The sequence below is a fragment of the Staurois parvus genome, unplaced genomic scaffold (genome assembly GCF_062004578.1).
Source record: "Staurois parvus isolate SC_StPar_1 unplaced genomic scaffold, SC_StPar_1.0 ptg000099l, whole genome shotgun sequence".
NCBI lineage: Eukaryota > Metazoa > Chordata > Amphibia > Anura > Ranidae > Staurois > Staurois parvus.
Window position 1 is genome coordinate 5,718,623 of NW_028317895.1, and position 12,257 is coordinate 5,730,879.

The 12,257-nt window shown below is 42.2% G+C and overlaps 1 protein-coding gene across 2 annotated transcripts in view; it reads right to left on the reverse strand.

The window, feature by feature from the left end:
* PDLIM7 (PDZ and LIM domain 7) overlaps positions 1-12,257 on the reverse strand; it is a 164,701-nt gene that overhangs the window by 17,586 nt on the left and 134,858 nt on the right. For both annotated transcript variants that reach the window (XM_089671137.1, XM_089671136.1), the window contains exon 6: positions 1,266-1,303. In XM_089671137.1, coding sequence (XP_089527263.1) covers positions 1,266-1,303 — 38 coding nt within the window. The remainder of the gene's footprint in view (positions 1-1,265; positions 1,304-12,257) is intronic.

The following is a 12,257-nucleotide window of genomic DNA, read 5'->3' on the forward strand; positions in this document are numbered from 1 at the left end:
TATTACCAGCGCTTACTAGATTGAAATTGACAGTTTTTGGGTAAACACCGTTGATACATTTGTTGCCCTATATATTTTTAGCCCTGGCCATAAAATACATAAAAAAACCCACTATACTTTACTTTCAAACCCTGCTGCTACTTTGAAGTTATAAAAGACTGTTAGACATTACCTCCTTGTGACAAGAGACCTAAGAAACTGCTGCCTTTCTTAAAGTGGAAGTCCAGCCTATTCCTAACCAAGCTTAAATCTGCCCCCCCCCCCCCCCCTACTTCTAAACCCTACCTACCCTGTGAAAGGAATATGTCTATACTTACTTATTCTGAGAGTGCGCCTGTCTGGTCACATGATCAGCTGTCAGCCGTGAGTTCAGTGTAGAAGTAGGACAGCAGACAGCAGATAGTAAGCCTATGGCTCTGCATCTGGTGTCGGCGATTTCTTCTCTTCACTGAAAGCGGCCACTGGGGCATCATGGGAGCAGGTTTAAACTTAGCTAGGAATGGGCTGGACTTTCAACAAACAAAAGTGCCACATACTGAGCAGCAGCTAATTCAACTAATTTGTACAGCTCAATAGCTGCTTCATTTTAGAAGTGACTTGTAGATATTTAAAGCAGTAGTAAACTGTCAGAAAAACAAAAAAACAAGACAATGGGCCCCTGCAGGTTTAGGTGATAATATACTAGTATGCACAGACTTACCTTTACCAGGAGCCCTCCAGCGCAGAGCTGCCACGGCTCCCCGGCGCTGCCATCTTCACCCAGTCTTCCTTCTGGGTTTGTGGGCTCCAAGCATTTTAATGGCCGGAGCCGCGATGATATCACTCCCACGCATGTGTGTGGTAGCCCTTGGCAGCAAGACGGGCATTGAAGGTCCGGCATGGCTCCGTTCCTTCAGAGTGCTATCACCGGTGGTGTCACTGGCTGCGTGAATATCTCCTAAACAGTGCAGGTTTAGGAGATATTCACAGTACCTACAGGTAAGCCCTATTATAGGCTTACCTGTAGGTACAACCTAAACAAAAGACATTACTACCACTTTACTTCACTGCAGGCTGTAATGTAGGCAATGCAACAGAAATATAAAAGATATGTAGTGCTATTTGAGAGGTTTGCTTTTGAAGCTAAGCACGTTACATCATTTAGCTTAGTGCGGATTTACTTTATTATATTTAAAAAGGAATAAAAATTAAAGAAAATGTATGGAAACAAAGTAAAACTTCAGTACCTGAGTTACAGGTTAAATCAAATTAATTCAGTCACTTACCTTGTCCAACATTTATAGACGCATTCCTTGGGTTTTGCCTGTAGGAGAAAAAAGTTCAGGATTTGATATGGGTTGCTATAGGTGGTAAGCACAACACAGATTAAAACAGATATAAACACATTCTGTGGTATACAAACTAATATATCATGAATCAACAAAGTGTGACCATCCTAATACACTTTTCACCAAATGTTATGCTTGTGACACCAACTTAAAGTACGTTGTAAACAAAAGCATATCCTACCCAAAGAGCTTCTGTAGAACCGCACATTACATGTTGCCTAATGTTGTCTCCCACCCTCATCATTACAGGTTGCAACAGAAATCATTAGTCTAATGCCCATACCTGGGCCGTATTTAGACATGCTGACCTGGGCAACAGTTCCTTCTGACGCTAGCTTGGACCAATGTAAGTATGCATGTGCCATAACTGGCTGATCTCTGTGGAAGTTGGAAATCTCTGTAGTACTCACTGCTACTACACTGATTGCCACCAGCATCCAGACCCTGTACCAGGTGGCTGCCCTGATGCTTAGTGAACACAGAGGGTCGTTTTCTGGGCACAAGCGCCATTCAGAGAACACCTGGCATTTTCTCAAATAAACGCAAAGTGGTCTCTAATTTGGGCAAGGCAGGGCCGTGACGTCAAACTGGAAAATGTTCTCTGAATGGCACCTGTGCCAAGCGAGTGACCCCTATGTTCACTCAGTAGTAGGGCAACGCTCAGTACAGGACTTCAGAGTTAGCGGTGATCATTTTAGTAGCAACACCTGTTGCAATGATTTCACAGCGAACCCACAAGTATGGAACATACAGTATATACTCTAGTTTCAATACCTACATTGATCCAAGCTGGACCAACATAACTATGCAAAAAAGCCACACCTAAAATTCAGCTTTAATCCTCTGTACCCACTTCCTTCTACAGCCTTAATGCTGAATTTATCCATTAATATCCAAAGTTGGAGAAGAAGGAAACAAAATAGGAATAGAGTTTTCACAATCTGTACATTTTCAAGCTTTTGATGCCTCCTTCAACCCTGGTGCCCTAGGCATTTGTCTTCAAATGCCATTATGGTAAATTCAGTGCTGCCCACATGCTGCCAGATTTTTTTGGTACCTGGCTGCTACTATACTGTATCATGTACTCTGCACACAGAATACAAAGTACCATATGCACTAGAGCAGGGGTCTCCAAACTTTCTAAACAAAGGGCCAGCCGACTGTCCTCGACTATAGGAGGGCAGCACTGTGACCAGTGGAAGTAGAAAATGCCTGGGGCTTGGGGTTCAGTAAAAGTGAAAAAAAATTATAGTGCCTGTGGTCAGGAATAATGCCCCATCAGTGGTAGTAGTGGGAGGAATTGTGCCCCATCAGTGGTAGTAGTGGGAGGAATTGTGCCCCATCACTGTTAGTAGTAGAAGGAATAGTGCCCCACCATTGATATTAGTGGGGGAATAGTGCTCCATCATAGGTATTAGTGGGGGGGGAATAGTGCACCATCATTGGTGTCAGTGGAAGGGATAGTGCCCCATCATTGGTGTCAGTGGAAGGGATAGTGCCCCATCATTGGTGTCAGTGGAAGGGTTAGTGCCCCATCATTGGTGTCAGTGGAAGGGTTAGTGCCCCATCATTGGTGTCAGTGGAAGGGATAGTGCCCCATCATTGGTGTCAGTGGAAGGGATAGTGCCCCATCATTGGTGTCAGTGGAAGGGATAGTGCCCCATCATTGGTGTCAGTGGAAGGGATAGTGCCCCATCATTGGTGTCAGTGGAAGGGTTAGTGCCCCATCATTGGTGTCAGTGGAAGGGTTAGTGCCCCATCATTGGTGTCAGTGGAAGGGATAGTGCCCCATCATTGGTGTCAGTGGAAGGGATAGTGCCCCACCATTGGTGTCAGTGGAAGGGATAGTGCCCCATCATTGGTGTCAGTGGGAGGGATAGTACTGCACTGTTGGTGTCAGTGGGAGGAATAATGCCCCATCTTTGGTGTCAGTGGAAAGAAAGGGGGCCCACCATTGCTGTCAGTGAAAGGAAATATGCCCCACCATTGGTGTCAATGGAAATAATGGTGCCTCATTGTTGGTGTCAGTAGAAAGAATAATCCCATGTATCAATGACAGGAATAGTGCCCCAAGGGCCAGATAAAGGCAGGTAAAGGGCCGCATGTGGCCCGTGGACCACAGTTTGGAGACCACTGCACTACAGGATGCATTTGAGCTGGGGCCTAGAAACACTGTCTGGCTTTGGACAGGTCAGGTACTTTGTAGAAATAGAATTTCTACTTCTAGGAGTAAAGATGATGGTCTGGAAGGGTGGAACACAAATGCAGTTCATAATTACATGTATACATACTATAAAATTCTGAACCAGTCTCTCAATAGACACCATTAACAAGCTTGTTTCTTGAAGGTTGCCAAGATCTTTGGTAGCCAGAGGGAGCTATTCTGTATCTGTGCATACTACTATCATTGCATATTCATAATCTTAAATACAGGAAGCAACACTTCATGAAAGCACAGCATTTTTTGCTTCCTGATTTAGACCAGCTTGACTATGCGATGCTGATTAGGTAGATTTGCCACACACAGCCCCTATTTTTAAAAATTTTTAGGATCCATGTACACTGCTGCTAATAAACGTGAGTTTAGGAGCTTTTGCTGCTTTTTTGTCAAAGCCCCTAAACTCAAATCAATAAAAGCCTATGTGTCCATTCACGCACACGCTTTTATCAGAATTTAGGAGCAGTTAAATGTTTATTCATTTCAATGGCAAGTACTCTGGCCAAAGAAATGAATAAACGTCCAAGCTCTAAATGCAGCTAAATGTGGCTAAGCACGGTACCACGTTTACACACGTTTTTGCCTTGTTTAGCGGTTTTCTGCTGCCAGAAGAATTAAGGTCTACAGCAGTTCCTGTGTACATGTAACCTTACACGTGTCATAACTATTAAGAAGGGTTAGGCCATGGGTCATGTTGGGGTCCAACATTACCAATCATCCTGTTTAGGTTCAGGGAAATGTGTAGACGGCCAAGATCTGATCTAATGATTTTAGAGAGCATTAGTAATCAGAGATAGACAGCAGTCAACCATTTTGATGAAGTGTTGTTTTCTGCTCTTGGTCACATGACATGACTACCACCTGACGCTGGTATACTAAGCGCTACTGCTGTCTAATATCTGTTGGCTGGTATTCGTGACTACACTTCAATGCAATAAACACATAGTAATCCCTGGCAGTTCCTTTGTAAAATAACAGTCTCTCTGCTGTGTTGCAGAAAGACTGCCAGAAATTGGCTAAGATACAATCTCAAGTAACTGGAAAATTTTTGTCTTTAACGTGATGGTGGTAAAAACAGAAACAGGCAGTAGGTACAGACTTTGTAGGTCAGATTTAGGATACAAGCAGATCTTTAAGTGAGTGATGCAGTGCCAAGACAATGCCATCCAGAGCCCAGGGCAAAGATGCCAAACTGCACCCCTTCCCCCACTCACAATGTGCAAGCATATGGAATTATATGCCTAGCAGTCACTTTTTAGTCAAAATTACTGCTGCTGTAACTACTCCTGTCAGCCTTGTAACAGAAGAAAGGTGCTCCCATGTCTGCAGTAAACCATTGTGCCCAGGGCAATTGTCCCTCCCACCCATCACTTGTCCCAACCCTGGAGAGATGGGTATGTATATGGGTAAGGTGAGGTGGGCTTGGTAAGTGTGGATCTGTAGAAACTTTCTGTACCTTTATTACACCATATACAATAAAACATCATATCTGCATAACTTGGGACCATAACAATAACTGGCTAACATTCAAGCACAGGAAAAAAATCAATGCATTTTTATAGTGATCTATTTTCTTCCTTGACACTAGTAACATCTCTAATTAGCCTATTGTTTATTCATGTGGGGCTTGTAAATTCAGCCAGATGACATTTCAGGAAAACACAAGCAATGACCTTATAAAACACAAAGAAAACTATTACCATCCTGGTCACTAGGTAGGATAAATTGGATTTTGGCCATCAGATCTATGAATTAAATGATGGCAAAGGTCCTTCCAGGGAATCAGTATTTACTTAATCGAATTACAACACCAATGTTTACTATCAACATATTACATAGTTAGTCTGGCTGAAAAAAGACAAAAGTCCATCCAGTTCAACCATTAAAAAAAAAAAAAAAGTTATAATCCTATACCCACAGTTGATCCAGAGGAAGGCAAAAAAAAAAAAAAACCCCAGCAAAGCATGCCTCCTAGAGATAATCGTATATTCCCTGGATCAACTCTACCTATAAATGTTAGTATCCAGTTATATTCTGTGTATCTAAGAAAGAATCCAGGCCTTTTTTAAAGCAATCCACTGAGCTGGCCAGAACCAACTCTTGAGGGATTCTATTCCACATTTTCACAGCTCTCATGGTGAAGCAACCTTTCAGTTTTTGGAGATTACATTTCTTTTCCTCCAGACGTAAAGAGTGCCCCCTTGTCCTCTGTGATGACCTCAGGGTGAATAACACTGAGTTCACTATATGAACCACTGATGTATTTATACATGTTGATCATATTCCCCCTTAATCTCCTCTTCTCAAGAGAGAATAAATCCAGTTCCTCTAATCTTTCCTCATAGCTGATCTCCTCCATGCCTCTTATCAGTTTGGTTGCCCTTCTCTGTACTTTCTGCAGTTCCCCAATGTTCTTTCTGTGAATTAATGCCCAAAACTGAACTGCACATTCCAGATGAGGTATTACTAATGATTTGTACAGGGGTAATATGATATCTCTCTCTGGAGTCTATACCTCTTTTAATACAAGAGAGATATTGAAAAGTATACAGAGATGAATAAACTTGTGCTCAAAGCTGGCCATAGATAGGGCGGTTTTCTTTCCTGCAACCAGGAGAGCAGAGCCATTGTGTTCTCTCGGCAGGGAGGAGGGGCAGGGGGAGCCGCCCACAACATGGGAACACAGTGATGAAGATGTTGAATCCGACAGGCTGGTTGTGATGAGATTCGATCCATCTATGGCCAGCTCAAAGTTGAGTTCCAGCCGTTTTAGTGATTATTAAAAGTCAGCAGCTACAAAAACTGTGAAAGTTCCCAGGAGACTGCGGGATGGAGGAGGGTGCCGAACTTCCGGTACACTTCGCCGTGGTGAACTGAGTTGGAAGTGGGAGCGGGTACCTGTCAAAAACAGGTATCCGCTCCCCCCCAAAAGGTGCCAAATATGGCAGTGGAGGGGGGACGAGGCAAATAAGCAGAGCTTCCACTTTTGAGTGGAACTCAGCTTTCAGTTTCTTTTTGTACTGGTATCCACAGATAATAAAATACTGATAAATTGATCCAGTATTTATTTACAGTACCTGCTGGTAGGGAAACTGACTTTCAAAATCACATTTATTAAACCTATAACTTTGTATATAATATTTTTTAGATATATAGATAAATACAGGACTGGATTAACATCTCAGGAGCATATAGGCACAGAAAATCTGCTGCCATAAAGACTAAGTTCAGCTTTTTTTCAGAAAATAGCCTATGGAGTCAAGGGGCCCCGATGGGTATTAAAAAACTCTGCTCTTTTGTAAAATGGTAATTAATTTTATTATCATACCTGGAGGCAGTTTGGGCCCTCTCTCTGGAGAGAGAACACAGGAGAGAGCAGCTGAAGACATGCACAGTGCTGGATCAAGATCGGACGCAGGTAAATATATAGGGAGGTGAAGGGGTGAAACACATACGGAGACACTTTTTATCCTAATGCAGGGAATGCATTAAGGTTAAAATCTTTAGGCTTCATAACCACTTTAAATGTGTTTTACTTCGCAGTAAAACAAACTAATTCTAATATAGGTTTAGGGTTAAAATGGTTTTAAAGGCAGAAGGTTTTTTTTACCTTTAAGATGAACTCCAGAATTGTGCTATATTATGTTTACAAGATGCTCTCTGCTGGCCCAATTTAACCGCTGCCAAATTATAACCAAAAAGAGCTTACTTTTTGAGATCTCCATGACTGTAAAGTACTGTGACGTTACAGTGTTCCACAGAAAATCACTCTGCTTCCGAGCGCTAAGAGAAGGACTTTAGAGCTTGCCACATCACAACCACACTGCTATACAAAACTACCTTTCCCATGATGCAAAGGGAAATGTAAAACATGATGGGCGCATGTGCGGGCAGAGATGAGGGTGAAACTGAGGGCTGTGTATGTGTCTGTGGACAGAGCTGAGACACAGCTGTAGTTAAAGTGGGTGGATCAGACTGGGAGTCTGAGATTCCTGGATCCACCCACTACAGTGAATTGAGTGTAATTACATCTGCTCACTGTCTAACGTACTACAGTGGGGAAGTTACAAGACCAGTGGCCAGGTGGACAGAGTGTAACGGCCACTGGTCTTATCCAATGGAAGTTAAGGGGAAAGAGCACCTTAAAGCACTAAAGAAAGCATTATTTTATCACTATCTGGATAGCTATTAATGGAAAGAAGAAAGTGCTACTTAAAAGGTATGAATACAAAGATGAATTAATATTTATGCACAAAGTTCTGCTTTAATGCATTAAGGTGAAAAATCTTCCAATGTCTATGCCTCCCCCTTCACCAAACACCTAAATACATCTGCCTTTTGTATTTAACCACTTCCATACCGGGCACTTTTACCTCCTAAATGCCCAGGCCAATTTTCAGATTTCAGCGCTCTCACATTTTGAATGACAATTGCACAGTCATACAACATTGTACCCAAACTAAAATTTTATAATTTTCTTCACACAACTTGAGCTTTCTTTTGGTGGTATTTTATCAACACTGGGGTTTTTATTTTTTGCTAAATCAACAAAAAAAGACCGAACATTTTGAAAAAAAAAAACAAAACACATTTTTCTTTGTTTCGGTTATAAAAGTTTGCAAATAAATGATTTTTCTTCATACATTTAGGCCAAAATGTATTCTGCTACATTTCTTTGGAGAAAATAACCCAAATCAGTATTTATTTAGTCTGTAGGAAAGTTATAGAGTTCATAAACTATGGGATATATCTGAATATTGATCAATCCTGAAGACAGCCAATCTAATTTCTTGAGGTCCAAGAATGTCAGAACAGTACAGATATCCCCCAAATTACCTCTTTTTGCAAAGTAGACAGTCCAACGTATTTCATAACAAGCATGGCAAGTTTTTTGAAGTTGTAATTTTTTTGTCATAATTTTTCAGAAAATTAACAAATTAAAAAAATTATTTTCACTATTTTTTTTTTACATACTGTCACCAGTGCAGTACAGTGTCATCATATAACTGGCAGGGATCAGGGACACTGGTGACAGTACGAAAAAAAATTGCAAATTTTTTTTTTTTATTTTACATTTTTCTCTCTTTTTTTAAGATTTTTTTTTTTCATATTTCACTATGACCAAAGTAGTATAATGTTACCATAGTAACATTGTACTACTTTGGGGAAGTGATCAGTATTTTTTTTTTTTTTTACACAATTTGCTTATAGCAAAGAATTACTTTGCTATAAGCAAGCATTTACCTGAATGACATCGATTCATTCAGGGTTTTTATTTTTGTGCTTAGCTGTGATTTGGCCACGGCAAATCACATGACACAGTTGGGCTGTGATTGGCCCAGCTTGTGCATGTGATCACTGTGACCATTCACAGCTAGACACACTTGTATACAATGGATGGCATGAAAGGAAGCCATCCATTGTATACAACTGTCATGTGACATGCTGTGATTGGTCACAGCAGGTCATATGGTACTGGCAACGGGGCCAGTACACATATCTGTCATTGGCTGTGTCCGAGGTACACGGCTGGTGACCGATCACACCACAGCATGGCCCTGCGGGCATGTGCAATGCGCGTTCCTGAAAGGATGCCATAAGGCGTCCACGCAGAGGGACGAGCTGTTCGTCCGACCACCATCTAGCTATAGGCTGGGCGGCAACTGGTTAAAGAGGTAATAAAGTCAAAAGGTTTTTCGTACCTTAATACAGTACTTGCTGTTTGTGTCCTCGCTCGATCCAACAATGAGCTCATCTGCAGCACTGGTTTCTCTCCCTGCTTTCAGAGGACAAATTGTTGAAGGCAGTAGGAGCCATTGGTGGATGCACACAGCCTGGCTCAGGAGCGCGCCTGTACATGTGCCCCTATAGCACACGGCTTGCTATGTGGCAAACACAGAATAGGAGAAGCAGACAGCGCTGGTGTGGGATGCCAGAAGAAGAGGTCGCTCTGTCCAATATCCTTGCACAGAGCAGGTAAGTTTAAAGCCCTATTCCATTTCAGACAAAAAAGAGACTTTAATACCACCTTAATTTGAAGTCCCGTGGTGTAGTGAACACACAAAACTAGCACCCAGTGCAAAAAAAAAGTGAGCGCACAAAAGTGAAGCACACAAAAAAGTGCACAGGGTGTTCATCTAGCCCTCCTCTAAAGAGAAAGGGCCCTAGCCCTGATCCCCTGGGGCGCAAGGCTCCTGACAGGGACTGAGGCACGCACTAGGTCCACCCGGCCGACACCAGGTGGACCCCTTTCTTCAGGAGGCATGCAGACGCAAGGCAATCCCTAGTACTAAGTGGGGCTCTCCAAAGGGAGACCCCATGAAAGGGGGAAACCCTGATTAAAAGGCCACGTGCCCCCCCAAAGACTTTCAGGGCAGGCCCAAGGATCTACACTATACTAAATCGTAAAGTCAAAAAGTGCATACGTGGTGTGAAAAAAGTGCAAGCGACAAACAAACATGAAAAAAAAGGGAGGGGGGAAGTGAAAAAGTGCTTATTGTGCCATAGTGAGGTACTATGGCAGGCCATTCGGCCAGAAATAAAAAATTCCTCTGGTCCTGGCCAAAAGGCTCAGCACAAGCGGCAGGTGCAGAAAAAAAAAAAAAAAAAGCGTGACTGGTGTAGTGACCAAGATACCTAAAACTCAAAGTGAGCTCCCTCACCGTGACAATTTCGGCATTTTAATATCACTTTATGTAGAAGTTAAGGCTATAACTTTTTTTTTAAATTATTTTGGATAGAGCCAGGGAGGGTTATAACCCCTGTCAAGTGTTTCTTTTTGCCATCTATGTCCCATTGGGGAGATTTCCCTTTACTTCATATCCAATAGCCACCATAGGAAGTGAGAAGAAATCCTCCTACGTGAGGAAAATCCCTCGTAGTCACCAGGGTCACCAGAACTAGTCTCCTAGTCTTCAGGACAAATAGAGAGGGCAAACCTCCTAAAAGTACATATAACCAGTGAGGTGACTGGCCTTAGTTCAGGACTTGACAAATTAGCTGTGAATCTAGGAGCCAGCTGAAAAAGTTAGGAGCCAGTTTTCTTTCAGTGTAGCATGGGTTGTCAGCGTTTGAGACTTCATCTGATGCGATTTTTCCCGCAACAATCACGAAAACTGCACAAAGTTTTTGACGCCATTGAAAATAATGGCACCAGAACCTTCACTTTGCAATCACGGGTGTGAATGGAGCTGCCCTAGTTCACACACATGTGATTCTGAATTTTTTTTAAAACTCACAAATTCGTATGACACGCTAGGTATTTTGTGTTCCTATTTAGGTGGTTCACACAGATGCGATCCACACATATTGAGTTTTGAGTGCCATTATGAAAAGGGTCCTGTGAGAGTTTGTAAAGTGTGCTCCAGACTCCCAAGTGATAGGCTATAGTGTCAATGTGGAGATAAGTGTTCACATAGGATTGCTATTGACAGGAGTTTTTGCACTGAAGTCAATGGGAGCTGTCTTCGCATTGAAGTCTATGGGAGGCGTTTTCTCATTGAAGTCTATGAGAGGCATTTTCCCATTGAAGTCTATGGGGTGCGATTCCCATTGAAGTCTATTGGGCGTGATTTCCCACTGAAGTCTATGGGGCGCGATTCACCATTGAAGTCAGTGGGAGGCAGTGTGTGAACCCAGGCGCCAGGATGACTTTTTTTGGCGACCTGGGATTTGTTGAGCCCTGCCTCAGGTGATACACAGAGATGAAACTAAGCCTCCTACAAAAGTTTTATCTGTCTGTCTATCTGCAGGCGTTTCTTCTCTACATCTGTTCAAAGTGCAGGATTTATAAAACTTGTCTGAAATTTCAGTAAAAAAGGGGGCGAAGAGCTGAAATTACACCTTTGTAGAGCTGAGTGAGAATTCTGAGAGCTTATTGAATGAAAGGGGGGACACCCCCCCTCCCCCTTCAAACAGCTCACAGGGACAGAGCTGAGGCTGTCAATCAGCTGGAGGTCCCTTCCCATCACCTTTTTTCTCTTGGTGTCAGGAAAACGTATCAGAAGTGTTTCATGCTGATAGCATAGTAATGAAGTAGCAGATAGAAATTATACTTAGTGCTCTTAGTTGAGACAAGTACACACTATAGAGGGCTATGCCTTGTCTGAGGTTTACAGCCACTTTAAATGGGAATGCAGTAATAAACACCTGACAGGGGTGTAATCCCTCTCCACTTTATCTAAAACTAAAGTTTTGCCTTCAGTTATACTTTAAGTCCTGTCTATCCCCATAGTAGGGCTGGACAAATCCCAGAAACCAGGTAGCCAATGCTTCCTGAAAATTACAACTGGTACCTAACATTGTGGTTCTATCTAATTGCTGTCAATGGAGCTGGCTTCTAAACAATCCTGCTGGCTCCTGGATTGGACAGACTTACTCTGGAATTTTATAATTCAATTTGTCCACCCCTGCCTTATAGTATCATATGATATATTACTGACCTGTAAGATATATGGTTTACTGTTCCTGATGTGTGCTGTTCAATGAATGAGGGAAATTCTGTGCATTTGTAAAAATATAGATTTTTTTTTTTGAATTTGATTATTGTAAGCAAACTGCAGATGCACTGACTGCAGTGTAAATATAATAGGACAATAAAATATAACAGTGACACAGATTGTTGTGACACTACTGGTGATATATACTGGTGGTAAAGATGTGCAGGACATTCCTGTAATATATACTGTGATCAGCTAATTGACCTTGCATAT